The 23,877-nt window shown below is 46.8% G+C and overlaps 1 protein-coding gene across 1 annotated transcript in view; it reads left to right on the top strand.

Moving 5' to 3' along the window:
- The window catches only part of SNAI3 (snail family transcriptional repressor 3), a 37,359-nt gene extending 16,067 nt beyond the window's left edge, over positions 1 to 21,292 (top strand). The window contains exons 2-3 of the mRNA XM_078671582.1: positions 5,566 to 6,168; positions 20,124 to 21,292. Coding sequence (XP_078527708.1) covers positions 5,566 to 6,168; positions 20,124 to 20,389 — 869 coding nt within the window. The 3' untranslated portion in view covers positions 20,390 to 21,292. The remainder of the gene's footprint in view (positions 1 to 5,565; positions 6,169 to 20,123) is intronic.
- Positions 21,293 to 23,877: the final 2,585 nt, after the last annotated feature.

Here is a 23,877-nt window from a genome sequence, read left to right as displayed (position 1 = left end):
TAAGTATGTCACTGAGTGGGTTCCAATCTTGCATTTGCTCCATTCTGCAGTTAACCCCTTGCTTTGCAGCACTCCCAGGACTCTATGCAGCTTGCTGTCGTGGTCTCCTTTGGAGGCGCCCATCACCAGGATGTCATCCTGAAAGTACTGTACCCCCGAGATGTCCTTGAACAGCCGATGCATCAGCTTCTGGAATACAGCCGCTGCGGATGCCAGGCCAAAGGGCATCCTCCGGAACTGGTAGCACCCAAAGGGTGTAATGAAGGCGGTGTACTTCCTACTCGAAGGATGCAGCTCAATCTGATAGTACGCTGACGTGAGATCTATGGTGGAGAAGTGTGTTACCCCTTTTGTCCTAGCGAGCATCTCCTCGATTCTGGGCAGGGGAAATCTCTCCACTATGAGATTTTTGTTGAGCTCCCGGAGGTCAACACAGAGACGAACCTGTCCATTGTGTTTCTTGACCACCACCAAGGGGGATAGCCACTCCGCACTGTCCACCGGCTCTATGATGCCTTGCTCCTCCAGCCTCAGAAGTTCTTGTTGTACCGCTCCGCTAGTGGATATGGGTATGTTCCTGACTTTGTGTACCACCGGTACAGCTCCCTCCTTGAGGACCATTCTGTGGACGAACTTGTCCAGTTTTCCGACTGAGCCATCAAAAACCTTGGGGTAAGCAGATTTCCAGTCCTCATCTCTAGTGAGGGGCCACTCGTCCGTCAATAGAATCTGCTCTTTCCCGCCTGGGTTGAGTATGATTCCTAGATCCCCAGCGTCTCTCCACCCCAGCACAGATGGGCCCTTCTCCGCCACATACAGGGTGCACGTGGCTGATCTTCCTCTGAATTCAAACGTGAAGTCTCGGCACCCCACCAGTGGAATGGCGGTCTCGGTATACGAGATGGGTTTGATGTCCGGCGGCCATAGGTCTGGCCCCACTACTGGCGCGAAGTCTTCTTCCCATATGGATCTTTGCACAATGGTCCAGGGAGATCCTGAATCGACAGCCACATGTACCTTCACTCCCCCTATCAGCATGTCCGTGCGAGGCTTATCTCTTCGCTTCCCCGCCACTTCCAGCACCTGGTCCTCGATGCATAGCACCAAATCTCCATCTTCCAGGTCGTCTTCCTCGCTGATGTCCGCTGTGGCCGAATCGACGCATTTGACCGTGGACTTCTTCCCTTTCTTGCGGCATACCTTTTCAAAATGGCCGACCAGGCCACAAAACGCGCATCTGGCGCGGAACGCGGGACAGCGTTTATCTTGGGCCGAATGCGCCGTGCTGCCGCATCTGTAACACGCAAACTTGTTGTCTGACCCTGGGCGGACCGTCTGTTTCCCCGTCCATCTCGACTCCTTCCTCTGGTCTCCATACATCCCTCTGGGTTTGCTGGGCTGGGACGCCTCGTCGATCTTGTTAATCATCTGTCTCGGTGCGCCCTCTCGTTTGGCTGCATCAGCGCCGCGTTTAGACATTTCTGCCTTCTTGACCATTGCAACAACTTCTTTGAGTGATGTCTCGTTCTGCGCCCATAGTTTGTCTTGGACAGCCCTGCTGGTGGTATGCATGACGATCTGGTCTTTGATGTACTCCTCCTGTAGAGCACCGTACTGGCACGTGATGGCCAGACGTCGGAGCGCTGCCACATAGTCATCAATCGATTCGCCAGCCTCCTGCTTCCTCTGTTGGAAATTATACCGGTCTATGGAGACACAAACTGCTGGACGGTAATGGCTGTCCAAGTCATCTATTGCATTCTTGAAGACATCCGTCTCAGTCGCGCCCCTTTCCTTGGGCACCAGGTTTTTGAACACTCTCACCCCTTCCGGGCCCAGGTTGTGGAGTAACAGTCTCTTCTTTCTTTCCGGGGTGAATGCCCCATCATTTTCATCTTCAAGTGCCTCAATGTAGTTTTGAAAATATTCCTTCCAATCCTCCCATTTTAACTGTGGTTCCCCCGGTCTGGGCAGGAATGGGACCGGGGCCATCAGGGCCGACGCTTGATTCACCATCTTGGCCTCGCCTCTGGGGTCTACCGCCTGGGCACTGTGTTGGACGGGTACACCGGATGCTCCTGCACTCCCTGCCGTGTCACCTTGCCCTCTGGGACTTCCTGGGGTGTTGTCCCTTATAGCCTGCATGGGGTTGTCGGTCTGCGCCCCTTCCTCTGTTTTGGGGGTGATGCCTTTGGCTGCCAGGGTGCTAGCTGTAAGCTCCGTTCCCTAGCACAGCACTGACCTGGGTGTCCAAGCTGTATTGTCGGTTATACTCGTGCTGTTGCGCTGCTGCCACGCCCTCTGCTCATCCTTGTTGCTGTTCTGTCCTTCTGGTTGGTGTGGGGCTGTTGGAGGGTGCCTGCTCCTGGCCACTGTGCTCAATGGTGTTCGTGGTCCCAGCCTCGTCGCCAATGTAATGTTGCCTCCTTGCCCACACACTATGCACTGAGCCTCTGTACGTTGTATAACTTCTTTATTCAACTTATCATAAAGCAATGTGAGCGTTAGGGCGCCGAGCGTCTGCACTGCTCTCGCTCCGGTCGCCAACTGCCGTTATCCCGGTTCGCGCCTTTCACCAATGTCCTCTTGCGCATGCGCGCGCCCCACGCTCCAGTCTATAGCGTGACGCGTCATCGCATACACGCTCATAGACTAGAGCGCACACTACATTCAGCTCGGACATACGATAATTTAGCACTTTTTTGAGACTCGCATTCTAAGAAAACTGATCACTGACCCTCACTGTCAGCGTTGGCTGCAAATAGTATTTTTTTCTAACTTTCACTGACCCTCACTGTCAGCGCTGGCTGCATATAGTACTTTTTTCTAACTTTCAACCATGCTGCCTAGCATCCACTATGCTGTACAGCATGGCTAAAATAAATTGACAAAAAAACGAATAGCTCTCCAATAGGAGAGATCTATTGACTTTGTCTGTCTGTGCTTGTTCAACTATATAAATAATTAAATCCAGATCAGATCAACATTCGTTCATTGCTTCATACTCTCCTGCAGGCCAACCTCATCTGTCTCATGCTTCACTGAGAGATGGAACACATTATGTGATGGCTACCATGAGAGCACAGTCTTCCTGAATGTTATAAATAACACACACAAGTGGCTACATGTCCTAACTCATTTGCAAGAAAAAATCCCAAAAGAAGAAAACTGTGTTTTATTTCTGTAAGTGGGCATTCAGGATCTGTGTGTGCACATTATAAAGTTAAAACCAGCATCTACACTGGGTGTAAATCCTGCACCGTAAATGTGTGGTTTATTTATATACCTGCACACTGTTCTTGTATGTCTGTGCTCAACCGTTTTGCTATCCAGTAGGAACGAATTGTTGATTATATGAGTATAAAATATCATCCCAAAACCAAGATCTTGAACTCATGCCGTTGAAACCCTTGAAGCATGACCACAGCAAAATAATGTTATTCTAATCACGTTTATCGAGGAATCTGTGGTTGATGCTCTTCCAACAGAACTTCTAGGGTTTTGTTTGTACATTTCTGTACCAATGCTGGAAAAGTGATATTTGGATACTGAAATTCACATCTGTTCCTAGCTGGTTGCCTGTTTTAAAATCACAATAATGGTGTCTATCTTTCATTTACTTTAGTTTGCTTGCATTCTTTTAATTACTGCACAAAAAACACTATCTGCTCCCTCCCTGTGGGTCCTTCCTTTTACAGGTCACATTTTTAGGTCTTGCCTACACAGCCATGTGCTGCCAGACTTATTGAGGCAGATTTACAATAACTGGCGCATCCCCAGGGATGCGCCAGTTATTGTGCGCCGCAGCTCCGCCACCCATGGTGCGCCGCATTTACAATGCGGCGCCCCATGGGGCAAAAACGGCACTGATGCGTGACGCATCTGTGCCGTAAAAAAGGGGGTGGTGATGGACGGAGCATCTGAACCAATCAAACACTCACACCCAGTCAAAAGATCTGGGTTTGATCCATCACCTTTCTTTGGCCCACTCTGCCACCCCAGTTCAGACATGGCTATATGCAAATCAGTCTGACCCTGTGCCTCATGGGAACAGTCCAGCCCGAACTGCCAAACCATGCCTTCCCTGGACCGGAAGCAAGCATGACGCAGCTCCAGCAATGCTCTGGGGGGCGCTATCTGTACAATGCTGCGTCAAGCCTTACGCCTGCTTCAAGCAGGCGCAGGGTTTTCACGCAGCATTGGCCTAAAAGTGCCTGCGTGAAATCTTGTAGATTTCACGCAGGCACTTTTGCGAGGCGCACCTGCCCCGGAACGCCCACCCTGCGCCGAAACGCCCACATGTGGCGCAGGGCTTTACAACGTGACGCATCTGCCTAGATGCGTCACGTTGTAAATGGGTCGCAGCGATGCGCACCGTTTACGCCGCCTTTGCGTGACGCAACGGCGGTGTAAACGTGGCACAAGTCCGACATAAATCTGCCCCATTGTTTACAATTCTGTGGGCTTACAACCTGCCCACAGCATACCATTAGTTGTTTTCACTGTCGCACTCGTTTGCAATCTTTTGATTGCTTAGTTCCATAGACTTCCTTTACTTTCTTGTGTTTGCTCCTCCCTGGAGCATGGACCATTTATGTGTTCTTTCTCGTCTTTGATCTTCCTTTTCGTCTTTTTAAATGGCACTATTTATTTTTATTTTAGAAGAGTTTCTGTATTATTCCTGGACGTGCAGTGTACTTTTCTGCTTTTAACATGGGCATACAGCTTCTTATTTATGTTTCTTTCACCCTATCTACTTTCCCTATTGACACATTAGTTGCTTACATCCACAACTGTACTGCTCTACGCCACTCCACTCTATATCATTCCGCACCACTTTACACCACTCCACTCTACACCATTCTACTCTATGCCCCTCCACTCTTGTTACTTCAGTCACACTTTTTTCCAAAGTGGTATTGTTGGAGTAGCTGTCTGACCATCATCAATATACAAGAAAAAAAGTTGGCTAAATGCAAAAATATTTTTGGGGCTTAAAGTACACACTGCCATAGTAGTTCAAGGCCCTCAAGGTAACTACTTTCTGTGGATGTGCTCCTTGTGACCAGGCACAATGCCGTTACTCACAGTGAAGTTAGTAATGGATGACATGGGTGGATTTATGGTCATGTGTTATATGCTGTAATAGGTGGAAGAAGAATGTACATGACACCATAACCAACCAATTGATGAAGAGGGCTGGCGGCAAGCCCCTAGAAGTAAGAATGCAATGTAGTAAAATCATAAGATCTTGGCTAATAGCAGATCTAAAAACAGAAAGACAAGCATTAGAATGATGGAGCACAAGGTTTATACCATCCATTATTGCTGCTGAACCTCTTCGTTGTCCTCAATGGAGCTCTCAACATTCAACTGCTCTAAAATCTTGTGTTGACTGCTGAGTCCGGCATGTTGCTTCAGGTTCATCACCATTCCTGGTGAGAAAGTAAGAGTTCTACATTTTCTAGGATTAACAGGTGTCAACGCAGTTGTTTCACCATTATTTGAATAGTTATGTGTGCAAATCGATGGGCGTCAAAATAAATCCTCCTATTTTTCTCTCAGGTGTAGCTGATGACTTGGCTGTCTCCAGTGTCCCGATCCTCCCCTCTGTGTGCCAGAATGAGGCAGCACCCTCTGTCTGCTGCGGAAATCCATGGGACAGAAGCTCGGTCATCACACTGATAACGCTAGACGCAGACAACAAAGAGGGCTTCAGTTACAGCACCAGAGCCATAGATATCAGTCTGAATGACTCTTTGCATCATAGAGCTCTGGTCACACCTCTCAAAGACACCCTGAACAATTTCCACTTCCCATCTTCACCGAACACAAATAAAAGGCCAGAGCTAGAGCAATGTAAGGAGGTATCCAACAGACTCCCCGGCGTGCAGAATACCTCTGCCTTGGAGGTACCGGCAAGGTTTGACTGCTTTGACTGCCATAGGTCCTACCACACGTTCTCTGGCCTTGCCAAGCACAGGCAGCTTCACTGTGAGCTTTCGTCCAGGAAGAACTTCAATTGCAAGTACTGCGAGAAGGAATACGTGAGCTTGGGTGCCCTCAAGATGCACATCCGCACCCACACTCTACCCTGCGTCTGTAGGATTTGCAGCAAGGCCTTCTCCCGTCCCTGGCTGCTACAGGGGCACATCCGAACACACACAGGTAAGGCGGAATTGACATTGACCGGTGCAGATATGAAATCCTGTGCTACATGATTCAGTACTAGAATAGTTCTTACTATTTCTTAACTGTGCTGCCAGAAGGGGCATTTCACATTGGTCTTTGCAATCTTATGCCGTTGTGCTGCTTGATGGTGGGTTGCGGGACAGATTACAGCACCCTAGGACAAAACCTTTTGAGTTAACCAATCAAAAATTAGGGATGAAGTAAATTTTCATCTAAAAACAGCCAGTCAAGTATCTGGTCCTGAAACCATTTGTGTTTGTAAGTGGAAAGATAACCTTCACTGTGAAACCGGCCTGAGCTTGTAGGAGATTCTTCTAGAGCATTAACTGACCGCTTGGATCCTCTGAGCCACTTTTCCTAGCTACGATCTGGCTAATTGTCAGCCTCTCCTTCTTGGTTCAAAAATGGTTTCCTCTGCCACGCGTGTACTTATCTAGAGCCTTCCTCTTACGAGAGAGTATCACAATTTCTTCCCTACCACCGCCTTGTTACAAAAGCACTGTTAGTTAACTCTTCAGAGATTTCCAGTTGTCTGCCTTTACCATGTGCAAAATTGTCTGTCTATTGAAACCTTGTTGCACGACAAGTCCTCACCTTCCAGTTGGCCAAAATAATAGCGGGTCATGATCTACCTTCTTTTATCAATCTTTACCTGTCCCTATCACTTATCTCAAAATTAATCCAGTCCCCTAATTCATGCAATAAGTATACAGATAGCAAAACCAGCTGTAACTGCTCACCTATTGTGCCAATTTATTGATCTCCGCCACCTGACATGAGGAATCGAACCCCATTCTGTACCATCATGAAGCACTGAAATGGCAACATTGGTGCATCAAAATATTCTGTTTTTCTCCTCCCTTCTTTTTTGTTGGAATTTACAACTCTATATGTTCTGTGTGAAGGGTCGCTATACACAGGATTTAAGTGAAGTAATCTACACAGAGGTCATGTGGAAAAGCAGATCTATCTCTGACCCACGTGTTTGTGATGTCACTCATTGTAGAATTAGAATTTTGCTGGAGTTTTTTTTATTGGTCCTTCCCTTGTTGACCGTTTTCTGCAGCCCGCAACCAATCAGATATTTTGCCAATGATGTGATGTAGGCCGCGACCTTCCAACCTTTGATGGATCCATATTAAAGTTATATATTTTTGAAAGTGTGTATGAAACCAGGTCACACATCACTGTCCCAAGCAAGCAATGGTGTAGGAAAACATGTTCTTACCATTGCTGTAAAGGCACACTTAAACTCACTCAACCCAGCCCCTCACAGTTGTCAAAGCCTAACGCAGTCAATGAAAATGACGTGAAAGAAGTCCGGCAAAAAAATCAGAATTTGGGTGAGCACGTTTTGCAGTAACTGGAATTGCCATGAGCCCCAGACCCAGCACTGCCCATATGAACGTATTCTTTTCCTACTTCCTTTATATTTAAGCCCTAAAGAGAATTTAGCTCCTGAGTAGGAAGGCCTTTATTTGGGGAACTTGGGCAGTCACAGGTGGCAGAGAGTGCCCTGTGTGGGATTTGCCATTTACCACCGGTGCCCTCCAATGCGAATAGCAAAGTTGCTCTCTTTGGCCCTTTAACACCCTCAAGGTGAAAGGATGTAAAGTTGTGGCATATTAGCACCTTCTGGGCTAGAGATATGACCTCAAAGGTTATTATAGCTCCTCGGCGCTAGGTGCTATATTTCTATTACCAATGGCTCTAAGGCCAGTGTTCTCCTATGTTGCTTGGTTTAGGACGGCTGATCCTTGGAAGCTCCCTGGCCTCTAGTTCTTGGTGGTTGCTAACCTTCCTGCTAAAGTGGTGTAAGGGTTACAGATGAGGGAACTCTGGGCCCAGGTCTGTTCTCTGGGTTTCATGCTGGGACCAAGAGGTCAAGTAACCTGTGCCACCCCTAAAAAATATAGCCTGTGGCCAAAATAAAATAGAGCATCTCAAAAAATGTAAATTCCAAAAACCCACCAGTTAAATAACTATGAAACTGTGAACGTGATGGAGCATGTCCGGGTTTCCCCATGTCAATACTTCTATCAGTTAGTCCTTCTAAACATCTTCTGCCCTCTGAGGATCAGGCCACTACCACTGGCGTCTCTGATAGGGGTGGGGGCTGGGGAGGATGGGGGGGGGGGGGTAGGGTGTTGCATTTGCCCCAGATTTGTTTGTTAAGGAGGCGACACAGAACCTTATATTGTCAAATACATGAATTCGTCCAACTATCTCTCACTGCATACCACAGTTGTTCTACTTGAAAAGTTTACATCTGGCCTAGATATATTTATAATTATATGTGTGTGTATATGACACATTTTTGTATAAATGCAAAAAGGGGGGGACCAGGAGCAGTTTATAGGTCCAGTGCCCGTGCTCCTAATGTTAACCATTTGAATCAAAAAAGGGGGCACAGTTCCAGTTTAAAGGGTGCAAATTGTCACCCACTCAATGCAAAAAGGGGAGCAGAGAAAAAAGAGGAAAAGGGAGAAGTAAGTAGTCCTAGGTTTTATAGAGAACCCACTAGTGAGAGGGAAGAGCAAGTCTTGTCTCTTGATGCCCTCACACACCCCGAAGGATTTCATGCTTCATCATCGGGTATTTTGCTCCTCATCGGGCCGGCGCTGCAATGCCCCATGGGTCCCCCGAAGGGTCACTTTAGCGGAGATCTTTTGAGACAAAACGCCATAAGGTGCATGCAGGTGTGTGGATTGGGTCCTCTTAGAGGGTGGTGTAGTGCGTGCAACGTGAGTTAAAACTATGTAAAGTTTACCCGAATTATGGTTTTTAATGAAAGGGTACCCTTGACAGAGTAAAAAAACTGAAGGTTAGGGGTTACCTCGGTCTGCTTAATGAGCCCCAGGTAACTATAATGTAGAAGAGGTCGACATGTTTCACGCCTATCTGGTCTCAAAGATCCGTGGCGCTTCTTTGGGACCGAAAAAAACAGGGTGAAGTGCTGTGGACGTGAAGTGTATCAAGGTTAATACCCTGAGGAAGTGTCAGGGCGGGCCAGGGGATAACTACAAAAAATGTATTCAGTTATGGTCACTCCTGTACGTCACCTCTAAATATTGGGAGAGTTGCTCCATAGACTAGGAAAGTGGGGTGCCCGCAACTTACCAGAAGTTTTACTCGGGTGCTGGTTCTCTCGCACCTACCCCATCCGCACTCCTGCCTGTAATGATAACGGGAGCGGCCATAACTGAATACGTTTTTTCCATTTGACCAGTAATTATCATGTGAGAGCTACTTTGAAGTAGATCGAGACCTACTGGTAGTTAACGATCGGCCTGTTAGATGGCTGTAACCTAAACACTGACTTTAGATACTGCAGATTCTCAAAACAAAAGTTGAAAAACGTACTTTGGCAGAAAATAAGGGGCCCTTTTTTAAGTTACACTATTCTCATATATGGTTATTCTGTTGTGCCAATCACAACATCAATGACCTTGTCAGTCATTCTTTAACATATAGCCCCATGTCTGCAAAATTTGGAAGACCGTCAATCTGGTTTTCTGATGTTTGTTGCTGCTGTTGTTGATGTGTGCTTGTGGGAGATTAGTCAAGTGTTTGTTCAGTTTAAAAATGATTTGTGTCGGTGAGTGTGATGGTAAATTGTTTTTGTTCATGGGAGATCTTTGTAGCGTTGTGTGTATGGGTGGGTGTGCCAAGGAACTCCAGTTTTTCCAGCACTGCATGGCTGATTGTCTATTATCATGCAGTATTGTTTCCTTGGGTGGAGTGCTTATACTAGATTTATGGAAGTGCTTTTTACAGTGTATTTTACTGTGGTGTGTGACTTGTGCAGTTAAGGCAACGTTTTGATAAACTTGTGTCTTGTATTCATGAGAGTGTGAGCCCGCTGAATGATGTGTAAGTTTGAAGATGACCATTTGCAGGTCGGTTTGGTACAATGATACATCATGGTGTTGTGGAGTGGAGAGTGCAGTTGGGAATCCAGTGAAAGTCTGATTATGGTATATCAGACTTCTGTTGGGTGCTTGTGGTAAGGGCGGTTTACAGTGTATTGAATGTGAATATGGATTGTGAGCGCTGTCATGCATCTGGTGAAGTGTGCATTCTTCATTTCTTCTCTCATCTTAATAATTTCTTCTCTTTCCTTGTCCCAAGTGAGTCTCCCTTCTCCCCTCCCCCCATACCCTTCACCCAACCCAGAAGTACAGCCCTGCAAAGCAAAAGGTAAATGTGCAGAAGAAGATTCTGCATAGGATTTGAGAGAAGAATATCCTGATCTGCGGTGAAAGTTAACGTAGAGTAGAGTAAATCTATGCACATGAAAAGGCACAGAAAGTTCACTAGCTTTATGAAGGGCAAAATCTAGAACTTCCACCAAACCTTGCATGCGAAAATAGAACTATGCACACCCCTGTCTATTGCCCTATACAAAGAATAACTTTTACAATCAGCCTTGAGTACAGCAAAACACTTTCTGAAACGTTCCAACGTAGGAGTGCGCTGGTCCTCTTTCTGATTGGGCGTGCTAACTTTTTTTCCTCACTTTTTTTTTTAATCTACTGCTCCATCCCAGTAGGCTCAGTCCTGTCAAGCATGGAAAGTAGCATGGGCAAATGTACAAAATTTAGGGCTGGATTTTCTAATTGTGATTTTTACCGAATCGCAGTCATGAAATCACAAATCCTAATGTTTGAAACCACTCAGAAATAGGTCGATTTTCGACCGACTAGAAAATCGCTATCTCACGAATATTAATCAGGTAGGTCACAATTTGCAACCCATTAGAAATCGCAGCCATCACAAGGATTGTGGCCTGCTGGAGTCAGCAGACCACCATGTCTGTGATTTCTTTATAATACAGCAATCTTTAAAAACATTTTTTAAATGAAGTCTTTTTTCCTCAAAGGAAAATGGGAGGCGTTAAAAAAAAAAAAAAAAAACAATTACATTTCTTTTTTTAAGAGCAGGATCTCTTAAGTATTTTTTTTTTTACATTCTGAAAGGGGATTTGGGAATGGGTTGCCACCACTTTTAAACTGGTGGTAAATTATTACTGTTTGAAAACAGGAATTTTTCGCAGTCATGCATACCATACCAATTCAGTATTTGGAAGAGATGCCCTAAACACACCCCTTCAAAAGACTAAATCACAAATGCAAATTGCGATTTGGTAACAAGATACGGAATTGCCTTTAGCCTTTTGTAGATTTGAAAAAGCAGTGTAGACAGCTGAATTCAGTGGTGAAAAGCACCAAAGCAAAGAGTTCCCTTTGGTCTGTACTGTGTTTTCAAATTCAGATTCTAGGTACCGCTTTTAAGTATGGGCGAATTTTGCGGATCTGCGGTCCGCGAAATGGCAAACAAATCCGCGAGTTCACGGGAAAATCCGCGAACTCGCGGATTTGCACAAATATATATAGAGTTCTGTTTCTACTAGCTAATCAGTAAGTGCTAGCTCGTTGGGTAAATGTATAGTGCTTTTCCTACACTGCAGCTGCGTAAAAGGACAGAAGAGTTGTCTTCAGTGACCACGTGTGTCTGTAACTTTGCCACCGCGCCGAAAGGCGCCAAGGTTCCTCCTGTGAGCTGTCCATCATAGTGAGGAAAGGGCGCAAAGACGTTGCACACCCTAGTGTCTGTTGGGCGGGGCCAAACGGGCGGGGCTTCTATGCGAGTTCACATGCCTCTTGTTTATAAAGGGTCAGAGACCGATCAGAGCAGCAGATGAGAAGGAAGCAGCCTCCTGGTCACAGGAAGTACACGGTGATTGGGCTCGAGAAACTCTTGGATGCAAAGACCTACATCAAGGATTACATCTAATTGTAGACGGTAGATATAGGGAGGAAGCACACCTGCCTAGCCTCGACCGTGCTGTGCTCACTAGTTGTTTGGGCTGATTATAATGAGTTACTTAATTTGAGCTTCAACTCGGGCATGCACCAACAAAAAAAAAAATCCGCGAGCGGAATTGCGGATATTTCGCGAGCTTCACGGATCGCGAAATTGCTGAAAATCCGCTAATTCCGTGAGCGGAAGGGATTTTGCGTCCATACTTAGCCACTTTCCACAGATTATTTTAATCATGGCAATATTGTTTTGCTTTTTGTACATTTGCCTATTAGTCCTGTATTACCTAGTGCCCATCTAAGTTTCTGCTCTGCCCATGATAGGGAAGGTAAATTCTATGACCCTTTTCTGGCTCTTTGCCATAGTTTAATATAGTCTAAAGCATTGTTAAACCTACTTTAAATTGGATCTATGCCACTTCACCCATTGTGGTCTGTTCATGATTACTGCTAACCGTGAAAGAGATGTTTTTCACAAGTCAGATGGGTACTCAAACTACCTTGAGTATTGGGTGAAAAATGCAGAGGTACCATTAATTGCAGACATTCCTTCATATATCTTGTTTGTTTGCTTTTACTTTTGTGTTTTACTTTATTTCTTTCACTCTTGCTCTTTCTCTGTCCCCTATATTTCGATCATTCTTTAATCTTTCTGGCATTTTGTTGCATTCCCTTTGGATGCATGTATATGTGTTTACTCTATATTTCTTTCATTCTATCTTTCTGGCATTTAGTTGCATTCCCTTTGGATGCACGTATATGTGTTTATATAATCTGTTAGCTTTTAATTGTCAAATTACTTCTGTCACCTGGAAACTAAATGGAGAAATCTGCATGAAGATTATTTCAATGTACAAACAACTCACTGGCCTTGTAGTGAACAGTAAACCCTGAAGATGAAAGAGTAACTTGGAAATAAAATGGAATCCCAAATCAGAAATCAATGCAAAATATTTCAATTCGTACAGTCCTTTTTTTAGCCCCTGCCCTCTTGGCTGAACCCAGCAGGATAATTATGGGCAGTTCCTTCAACCATTAGTTTAATTCAAAAGGTTAAAAAGATTAAGATCGGCTTGCTGACCATGCAGTTTACTGCCGACCTGAGTTTTTTCTCAGTAGGTATATTAGGTATGGGACAGGGCCGGACTGGCTGTAGCAGACAACGGGCACTTTCCATGTGGGCCGAAAGGATGAGGGCCATGTTTATTTAATAGGGACTGGTTTTGCAGCAGGGATGGGGTGTAGAGGCTGAGTCGGCTGTTGAGGTACGCTGGTCCGGTGTCGTGGAGTGCCTTGTGTGCGTGGGTGAGGAGCTTGAAGGTTATCCTCTTGTTGATGGGGAGCCAGTACAGGTCTCTCAGGTGGGGTGTGATGTGGCTGTGGCGCGGGATGTCGAGGATCAGTCATGCGGAGGCGTTCTGGATGCATTGGAGCCGTTTCAGGAGTTTGAACGGGGCTCCCGCGTAGAGTGCATTGCCGTAGTCCAGTCTACTGCTGACGAGGGCCTGGGTGACCGTCCCTCTAGTTGTGGTGGGGATCCACTTGAAGATCCTGTGAAGCATCCGGAGGGTGTTGAAGCAGGAGGAGGAGACTGCGTTGACCTGCTTTGTCATGGAGAGTGTGGAGTCGAGGATGACCCCCAGGTTTTGTGCGTGGTCGGTGGGTGTAAGGGGTGCTCCTAGTGCCGTTGGCCACCAGGATTCATCCCAAGCTTAGTGGGTGGGATTGAGGATGAGGACCTCCGTCTTGTCTGAGTTCAGCTTCAGACGGCTGTTCCTCATCCAGTCGGCGACTGCCTTCATTCCTTCGTGGAGGTTGGTTTTGGCGGTGTGGGGGTCCTTGGTGAGCGAGAGGATCAGCTGGGTGTCGTCAGCATAGGAGATGATGTTTAGGTCGTGTTGTCGGGCAACGTGGGTGAGCGGTGCCATATATACGTTGAACAACGTTGGGCTGAGGGATGATCCTTGGGGTACGCCGCAGATGATCTCCGTGGCTTTGGAGCAGAAGGGGGGAGGCGGACGCTCTGGGTTCTGCCGGTGAGGAAGGAGGTGGTCCAGGGCCTTTTCTTGGATTCTGGCGTCGTGTAGGTGTGTTTTTAGTGTGCGGTGGCAGACTGTGTCGAAAGCGGCTCACAGGTCCAGGAGGATGAGGGCTACGGTTCTCTGTTGTCAAGCAGGATCCCGATGTCGACGGTGGCGGCCATGAGGGTAGTTTAGGTGTTGTCGTTATTACGGAATCCGGATTGGGACGGGTCCAGGATGCTGTTCTCTTTGAGGAAGCTGGTCAGTTGTCTGTTGCCTGCCTTTTCGATGAACTTCGCCGGGAACGGGAGCAGGGAGATGGGTCGGAAGTTCTTTAAGTCCTTGGGATCCACCTTGGGTTTCTTGAGTAAGGCGTTGATCTCTGCGTGTTTCCAGCTCTCCGGGAAGGTCGCTGTCTCAAAGGAGATGTTGATGGTTTTCCGGAGATGGGGTGCGATGGTGCTGCTGGATTTGTTGAAGATGTGGTGTGGGCAGGGGTCTTCTGGGGATCCGGAGTGGACGGTGTTCATGATCTTGATGGTGTCGTCGTCGTTGATGTTGGTCCATGCGAGCAGGCGGTTGGTGCGGGAGGGGCAGGGGTGCTGGTGGTTGCCGGGGTGATGACGGCGTCGAAGCTGTCGTGGATGTCTGCTATCTTGCGATAGAAGAAGGTGGACAGTGAGTCGCACAGGTCTTGAGATGGTAGGATGTCGTTGGTGTTGGAGCTGGGGTTGGAGAGTTCCTTCACGATGCTGAAGAGCGCTTTGCTGTTGTGTGCATTGTTGTCTATGCGGTCTCTGAAGATGGTCCTTTTGGTGGATCTGATGAGTTGGTGGTGTCGGCGGGTGGCGTTCCTGTGGGCTGCGTAGCTTTCCGTTATTCTTTTGTGTTCTTTCGTGGGTCCCTTTTTTTCCAGTTTTCGGCAGGTTCGCTTGGAGGCCTGGAGGTTTTCGGTGAACTAGCTGGCTCTCTTGATGGTCTGGGTGTTGGGGGGTTTCTTGAGCGGGGCATGGGTGTTGGCGCAGTCGTTGATCCACTGCCTGAGGTTGCAGGCGGCGGTGTCGGGGTCGATGGGGTCTGCTGGTGGGCTCTGGGCAAGGGCGGTGGTTAGCTGGTCCTCGGTGATCTTGCCCCAGCTGCGGCGGGGTATCGGCTGGGTGCAGTGGTTGGTTTGCGGAAGGTGAAGTGGATGCAGAGGTGGTCGGTCCAGTGAATTTCAGTGGTGCAGTCGAAGGAGAGGTGGGGGTCAGCCAGGTCTCGGTCAGGAGGGCATCGTCTGGGGAGTTGGTGTCGAGTAGGCCCCAGAGTTCGGCGGCGTGTTTGCTGGCGGAGCGGTTGTTGAGAAGGATGCCACGCGCCCGCTGCGCGCAGCCGCTTTGCGGCCTCCATATGAGGGGGAGTGGGAGGGAGGAGCAGCTGGGAGGCGGGAGCGGGGCGGCGAATGGGAGCAGAGGGGGGGGCTGTAGGGGACGTAGCGGCGGGAAAGAGCGTGGACGGGGGACGAGCGTGCACAGCGGAATACAGAAGGAAAAAGTGGTCACAGAGGGGTAAACAACACTTCTAACTACGAGTACAGAGGGCACAGAAGAAAAAGTGGGCACAGAGGGGTACAAAAGAATAATCCTAACTGCAAGTACAGAGAGTGCAGAAAAAAGAACAGGCAGTAACAAACCAGTAAAGCAGCAACAGTGACTCAGGGCACACAGGAGAGCTGTGTGGTGGCGTGGGGGAGCGAACTGCCTGGTGACAGGGTCAAAGGTCGCTCTCCTCACCGCCGCGTGGCCTCCATATAAGGGGGAGTGGGAGGGAGGAGCAGCTGGTAGGTGGGAGCGGGTGACGAATGGGAGCAGAGGGGGGCAGGGCCGCAGGGGACACAGCGGCGGGAAAGAGCGTGGACGGAGATCAGCGGGCACAGCGGTATACAGAAGGAAAAAGTGGTCACAGAGGGGTAAACACCACTTCTAACTACGAGTACAGAGGGCACAGAAGAAAAAGTGGGCACAGAGGGGTACAAAAGAACAATTCAAACTGCAAGTACAGAGAGTTCAGAAAAAAGAACAGGCCGGTACAAACCAATATAGCGGCAGCAGTGGCTCAGGGCAGACAGGAGAGCTGTGTGGTGGCGTGGGGGAGCGACCTGCCTGGTGACCACGGTCATTACAAAAATGATGGATGTGTAAATCGGCATGGGGGCAGCCCCACTAACCACCAAATTACAACTGAAGAGGCCATCACTTCATCTAGATACACTGACAGACTGTGGGCCAACAGCATGGCCTGGCGTGCCAAACAACTCTAGACGTTTAAAGACAGTAAGTGACTCCTTAGCCAGAGCCTGTTAGGGTTTTGTTGGGGAGGTGGGACTGACCTCTTGTTATCAAACTGATGACCTAGTGGATCTGGTGGATTGTCCCCTTTGCGAGGGTGGTGGTGCTACCAGCGGCCGTGTTATACACTGTGCCCCAGGGGTGCAAAGGGTGTGTACCCCCAGTGCGCAACGGTATCACAGAAGGGTCTGCAGACGCTTGTGCAGCTCCTTCTGTAATACTGATAGCGCTGGCACAACATTCGCGCCAGCACTATCCTGAGAGGGAGCTCATTCATTTGTAAGTGTGAATCTTTACACTTGCGCCCGCACCGTATTACAGATGCGGGCACAGGCAGACCCTTCGGAGATGCACTCACAGTGCATCACAAAAAGATGGTGCACTGTCAGTACGCTTTCTGATGGAAGCCCTCTGGAGGGGAGAAAGGGTGTCCCATGAACCCCACCAGTCATCCCCCTACCGGTGGGTGAGGACACTCACAGCGTCTGCCTGCAGGGGGATCTCTCGCCCCTCTTTAAAGTGCAGACGGGATGTCACTTGTACTGTGAAACATGGAACGGCTTTGAAGCAGCCCCTCCATATTTCACTGAATGTGCTGCCCTGCAGGGAACAATGCATTTATCATAAGAGGGTGCATATTTTCTGTTTGTACCCCGCGTACCTCCTTTAAAGGTGTTGCCGTGGCGCAAACAACGACCGTGCGCCCTTTCCATAATATGGCCCCAGAACTGTCCTAAGATTTGAAAACCAGGGCCTGGGATCCTGTTTGACCACCTTGTAGTCATAGCTCGGACCTCAGAGTCAGTACTGAAGTTGTTTCATTTCCTTTCTTACAGGGATGAAACTGGAGATGAAGGTCGGCCTTCATCTTCTTGTTTTCAGTGGCGATAAAATGCGATGTCCTTAGGTCTCTCTTCTGTTATTTTACAACTGTATGCAATCTTCTCTTGAAGTTCATCAGAGCTAAAGGTCTAGCTTCCCATCCAAACCTGGATGACGCATACAACTGTCTGCTTGTCTTCTGTCACCAGGAGATATTTCTCATTGAGTCAGAAGTGCTGAAATCCATGCAGGGCCTATGAACTTCACTGTCCAGGAACTGACTAATCGCAAGTCTGGTATATGATAATACAAAACTTGACCATAAAAACTTCCTGCATTTGAGAAACCAAATCTGCAGTGTGTTTTGTTCTTTCTCTTTGAAATGTTTTTCTTTGTTGTAGTAGTTGCCAGAAAAGAGAAGGGTCGTGATCAAAGTTGTCTAGGAGTCGCACTGATCCATTAATCCAGCCGAGATTTCCTATCCTCCCCAAACTACTCTAAAGACACTGGCATTAACAAAGGGTCTGTAACCTTAAGGGTAAACAAGGAGAGAAGGAGCCAATACTGAAGTGTGGGAATAACAATATGTTTATTAGGTGGTTTATACAGCAAGTTCAACTCGTCAAAATTGAATGAGGGGTAGGCTTCTTGCAGCTGATCTTCGGTATGTGTCCACGGCTTGATCGTTTTTCTTTTCTCCTCACCGTCTCGCCGGGGTATAATGAAAAAGAAAGGAAACGTGTCCGTTAGCTCACAGCTCAATAACCGATTCTGGTTATGGGGCAGGGTGTGCGGGTAACATTAGTGAGGAAGGAATAAACCATCACTATTTGTCCAGGATAGAACACTAAACCGATGAGTGCGGTGCTCAGTGCTCAAAAGGAAATGGTGCCCTTAGGATAGTCCCTCCCTCCTCCCTCTGCTACCCGGTTCCCCCCCTCTTAAATCCTAGGAGTGTTCTGAAACGATCCCGTACCTGGCTTAGCCACGTGTCTTCCTGAGCGTGGCTGGGCGATGCGAGGGGACGGTGGCCTCCTGGCTTCTCCTGTGGTGGCTTCTCCTGTGGTGGAGTCTCCGGTACGTTCTCTCGACCCTTGGCTCTGCTACCAGCTCTCCCGGCTCCGACATCTCCAGGTACGTGGCTCTGCTGCCAGCTCTCCCGGCTCCGATGACCTCCAGGTCCGTGGCTCCGCTGCCAGCTCTCCCGGCTCCGACGTCCTCTTGGTCTGTGGCTTCCGTACAGTCTTCTTCCAGTCGGCTTCCTCTCCTCCGCTCAAAGTCGCGTTGGACCACACACACGTTCGCGTCTTCCGGGTCCGCCTTTCTTTTCCCAGAGGCCAGTTCTGATAGGCCGACAAACTCCGACGTCATAGGGGTGGAGTCAAAGTCCTGGAAGTCCAGGCTGTCCTTAAAGGGCCCGGACCAGTCCTGTTGAGGAGATGGAGAGTCAGTTACGGGGGATCGCAAAGGGGAGTTCGCGACCCCGTGACAGGGTCCTACTATGCAGAAATTGAGAGAGAGGGGAAAAACACAGCTTTGTTGTCCGCATAGCACATCTCTGGGCGTTACGTTGACACACATATAAACAAAATAGTGGGAAGAAGTGCGTATATAAATGAACTCTTGGGGAGAGGAGTTGGCCTAAAGGCTAGGGCGGTCAACCTCAAATCTGGGGAACTTGTTTCGAGTCTCGGCAAAGACGCTGAACATCCTGTGATTCTGGGAAAATCACGTAATCTCCCCGTGCCTAACAAAAAATGAATGTGTCCTCATGTAATGCAACTGGTGCTATGTAAAGCGCTCTGATACCCGATTCGGGTCATGTTCGCGCTATATAAAACTCTGTAAAATAAATAAATAAATGAATTTACTAGCAGCATTAAAAGGGATATCGGTTTACCATTCGTCAAGACGGAAGTTGCTGTGATGAGTCCACTCATCAGCCAGGATGCTGATGGTGAACCACAGGTCACCAAGAGGACCCCATCGCTGGCCAGCCAAGGTATGCTGTGGGAAGGAATGAGAGAGCACAAAAATAACAGTCTGGAAGGATAACTCACTAACAATAATAGTAATGTGAGTGGAAAAAAGAACAAAGTGAAGTGACACACAGTCCGGTGAAGTAGTGGGTGGTGAATGAGAGTCACTGCAACTGCGAAGTGTTGCAAGGCACTTCTGATGATGCTTCATACCTTCCCTTCCTCTCAAAACCCCAAAGTATTCTAGGAGTGTTCTAAACTCTAGGATGTATCTGCTCTCCCATGGGTCACCTACTTGTTCTTCATAGCCTGTTTTCTTCCTGGTATAAAGGAAAATGTGGACCGGTTTTTGTTAGATGTAACTTGTCAGTTACTGCCCTTATATGACTGTAAGTAGATTCGTGCATTTCCTCTAAGGCTGGTCTAATGTGAATTTCTGGCTGTTATCTATGTTCAATTTTCGCTGGTTCTTCACCCTATGGTACTGTGCCGGTTTGGGTGATGGATGATTTATATATATATATATATATATATATATATGCAGCTCCAATTCCTAAACTTTCAGCTAGGAAAACAGCACTCGAAAACCAGGCTGGTGCTCGTACTTGTTTTATTTTCTAAACAGAGTGAACAGACGCGTTTCGGCTTCAAGCCTTCCTCGGTGTCAATTGCATTTTGCATGTCAGCCATACATATTGTGTTAGTAATGTTGTAGACATAGAAGACGGACCACACCCTTAGCGCATCTATGGGCGCATATAGACCTATATATATATATATATATATATATATATATATATATATATATATATATATATATATTTATTTATTTTTTTTAATTTTTTTTTTATATATATTATATATATATATGCAAATTGGTTGTAATTGCCATCTGGTGTGTGAATTTGGTCATAGTCTAGCATTCATGGTTCTGGTTGTGTATGTCTTTTTTTTTTCCAGGTGAGAAGCCCTTTGCCTGTCCTCACTGCACAAGAGCCTTTGCAGATCGCTCCAATCTACGCGCTCACTTACAGACCCACACCGACATCAAAAAGTACCAGTGCCGGTGCTGCTCCAAGACCTTCTCCCGTGTATCACTGCTCTGCAAACACCGGGACACTGGTTGTGGCCCGGGGCCACCACTGCCTTCCCTCACTGTGCCCCAAAGCAGCAAGAGCCTGACGCCAGGGCAGATGGCCCAGTGCTGGGGCGACCACTGCCAATGAATGTATTTTTGGTGATCTTGGAAGCCTTTTGTCAAACTTAAAAATTGTTGAATTGCTCTGATGCTCAATTGTTTTCCCTCAGAGCAGCAAAACCAACTGTGAAATACACATGTGCCTCTTCAATGCGTGCAAAGGCGACAGGAAGTGTGGAGTAGTACTCTTCCAACATCCAGAAGGACCAGAAACAAAACTATTTTGATAAAAGCGATTTCACTGAGGAGTATGATGCGGCATTATCCACCAAACAGACAATTATTGATTATATCCACTTTGTAAAGAGAACCAAAATCTTTGAACTGATAGTTGTGCATTGCCCACTTACTATTCCTTGCATTTAGAGGTGGACAGGACTTTATAATAACTGGGTCATTTCTCTGCAGCAGCTGCATCTTGAAAGACCTGCCTGGACAGCAATGATGCAACTCGTGTGGCTGATCTTGTCCCAGCCCTTTCAGAGACACCAAGTATTGGAATATCTTACAATTCCCCTACACTCCAGTATGCCTTTGCTTCCTTTCCAACAATCCTTGTCAGCTAATTGCCTGAGAAGTTTCTAAGAGCTTATTGAAGATGGTCAAGGTTGACTAATGGAGCACATTGGGGAGGTCATGTGTGCTGATGAGTAAGGCTTTAGGAAATCTTTCTTTTCAGTTTCCTTCCCTCTCCTGTGAATCTTTAAGATTGCAACAGTTCCCAGCTGTCCTTGTTTGGTTGGTATCTAAATTTAAGCTCCTTTAAGTCCATTTCATGTTTCTCTGCACTGATGAGCCATGTCAAATCCTGTTTCCCAAAACAATTCAATCTTCCTACACTCCTTCGCAAAAAAGTCCATTATAATGGAATGCGAATCAGAACAAATGTATCATTTTTGTGAATACGTAAAGAATAAAATAACTGTGCAAAATATAATTGAAATGTGTTTTCTTTAGTATAGTTTTCAATCGTAGCGTTTCATAAAGAAAGTTTTATTGTCGTTATTGACCAGTCAGCTGCATATGTTAACACAAAATTAACTTTGTCCCTTGCTGATAAAAAGACATTCGAGATTTAAAATTGTTCCACAAGAGATTATATATTAAAATATTTAGACCACATAGATTATCGCTATCTCTCTACACCAATCAGGGTAGGTGGTCTCTGTAGCGCATTCTGCGAACCCAAACTAAAAAGAAAAAAAAATCTAAAACATACAAAAAGACATGGAATTGGACCTTGGAAACTGATTAAATCCTAGTTCATGGCCTGTCCCATGTTTCTAACAGGAGCAGGGGCGTATTCAGGCCCCTGGAGCCCTTGATGCATAGGAGCCCCAGTAACCCTTCAAGGGCCCCACCAGACGTTCAGGGGCCCCGTTCAGCCCAAGGCAAATATATATTTTTGACATATGGGAGAGTTAGTTGTTCCTTATCACCTTCTGCAGGGTGGTCCCAGGAACTGCCCTCCTGGAATACCAAAAACCAAAGTTCTATAAAGTGCTAAGAAAGGGTGTTGCAAAGTAAAATGGTATGTGTGGTAGAGAGGGAGGAAGGGTAAGGAAATGGTCCATTCTACGCGAGAAACTTTGCTGATTCAAACCGTGTATCTAAGAGTTTCTCCTGGTGAGATTTCCTAGTGCCACCAAACAGTGTCTCATTAGATTGTCTTCATCCATCGCCACTTGCGCCTATATGCCACTGTGTTAACAATATATATTCATAAACGTTCTGAGCTTTGCATCTAAAACTCTTGTTTTTTCAAAGATATTTGTTTCTAATTGGTTAGATTTTTCTCATAAACTTCTATTCTTATTTTCTCCTTAAGTCACCTCTTTAGTTTTGTTTTCACATTGTCATTGAAATTTCCATGTCCGGTTTCATCCGCATTTAGAGGAGTAGTCTTTATACCAATATTCTGCCAGCTAAACTCGAATTAGAATCCAATTAGGGTCATTTATGTTTTCTGACTAAAATGTAATCCCAATACAAATAAGTAAAGAGTTGTAGTTTTAGAGGAGTTTACACTTGGAAAGCTGAATTCCGATAACGCAAATAAAACTCTCCGCCTAATCGTCCTGTGTGTGGAGTTGTAAAGTTTTCCCACTGCGACTTTAAAGTTTTTTATTTTTTTATTTATTTCACTGCTTTCTTGAACCTTATGAAAATTAGAGTAAAAAATAGTGGAAACATATAAAACACGTATATTTGTAGGAGAAAAACTCTATAAAAAATCCAATTCAGATAGGAAATTATCTCATGTAGTGTTTTTATCCAAGAGCATTTTCTTGCAGAAACTATTTTCTGGGAAAGGTCTTCTGGAAGCAAAGTTGGGAAAAATGGCAACGATTCATAGAGTGGCTGAAGGGAGAATTTTGACTGCTTCACCCAATTTTTAAATGGAAATGTGAAATTTTAGCTAGTCCTATCTGCAATCTCGCGTGGGAGGGGGGGGGGGGAGAAGTATAGCCACTTAGTACCGGAGAGTACTGCTCATTTAAAGCACTGACTGGGCAAAATAGTTTCCTTTGGCGAACCCCTTTTACCTAAACTTACATGCATGAGGTGTACCCTTACCCCCCTCCCACCCCTTCCCCTCTAGAAAGGCCACTACTACTGCTTTTATTCAGGATCAGTTTTACTTGCATTTCCAGGGTTGAAATCTCTACCCTTGAAATGTTTGTGAATATCTACAAACTTACAAGTATGTACGTGGTAGTCCACATCATTTTTCATGCCCGTCCCCCCAACACCCCTAAACTCACTATGGGGAACAATTAAAAAACATTTTTTTAACAGGAATCTTGTTTTAGGCACATTGATTGAATTTGTTTACGGTTGTATTGTGCTTTAGGTAAAGACAGGAGCAATGCACAGTTTTTTTTGTGGTTTTTTTTAAAGCAAGAGAAGGGGTGGGGGGGACACCTGCCTCCAGGGAAATCGTAAGGTTTGCAGAAAGCCCTTTGAATCTGTCCTGCTGCAGGCCTTTAAGAGGCACCTGCCTGGAGTTCTTGCAGTTCCACTGAGGCCAGTCCGACTCTGGGATCTCGCCTCTCGTCGCCACTGCGCTATGTGACTGCTGTTTTGTAGCAGTCACTCCCTGACCATCTTCATATTTTGGGTAGCACGCGGTGTCATTCTCTCTGGTATTAATAGGCCTCAGAATCCTAAAGGAAAACGCTTTATAGTAAAAGCTGGGCCTATATCCAGGGGGAGTATCTAAATGCAACGAATCCACCTGTTGGAGCGGAGGAAAGAATCTCTCTGCTCTAAATAAAGCCGGATGCTTTCCCTTCTGCAACAGTGGATGGAAAATAACTTATAAATATGCGCGCCATTCCTGTCAGGTGGAAGGGAGCCAGCGCGAGCCCAGTGTTAATGCAGATGGCGGAGCCAGCCGGGCGTTCTAATCCGGGCACCCGGCTCCGCAGGCAGTTTATACTGGAATGAATGGATGCAATGTTCCTCGCTTCCAGGCCAGCTTGATGCAGCACCCCTTTTACGCCCTGCCCACAC

The sequence above is a fragment of the Lissotriton helveticus genome, chromosome 12, assembly GCF_964261635.1.
Source record: "Lissotriton helveticus chromosome 12, aLisHel1.1, whole genome shotgun sequence".
In the NCBI taxonomy this organism is placed as follows: domain Eukaryota; kingdom Metazoa; phylum Chordata; class Amphibia; order Caudata; family Salamandridae; genus Lissotriton; species Lissotriton helveticus.
This window is presented reverse-complemented; position numbering and strand designations above follow the sequence as displayed.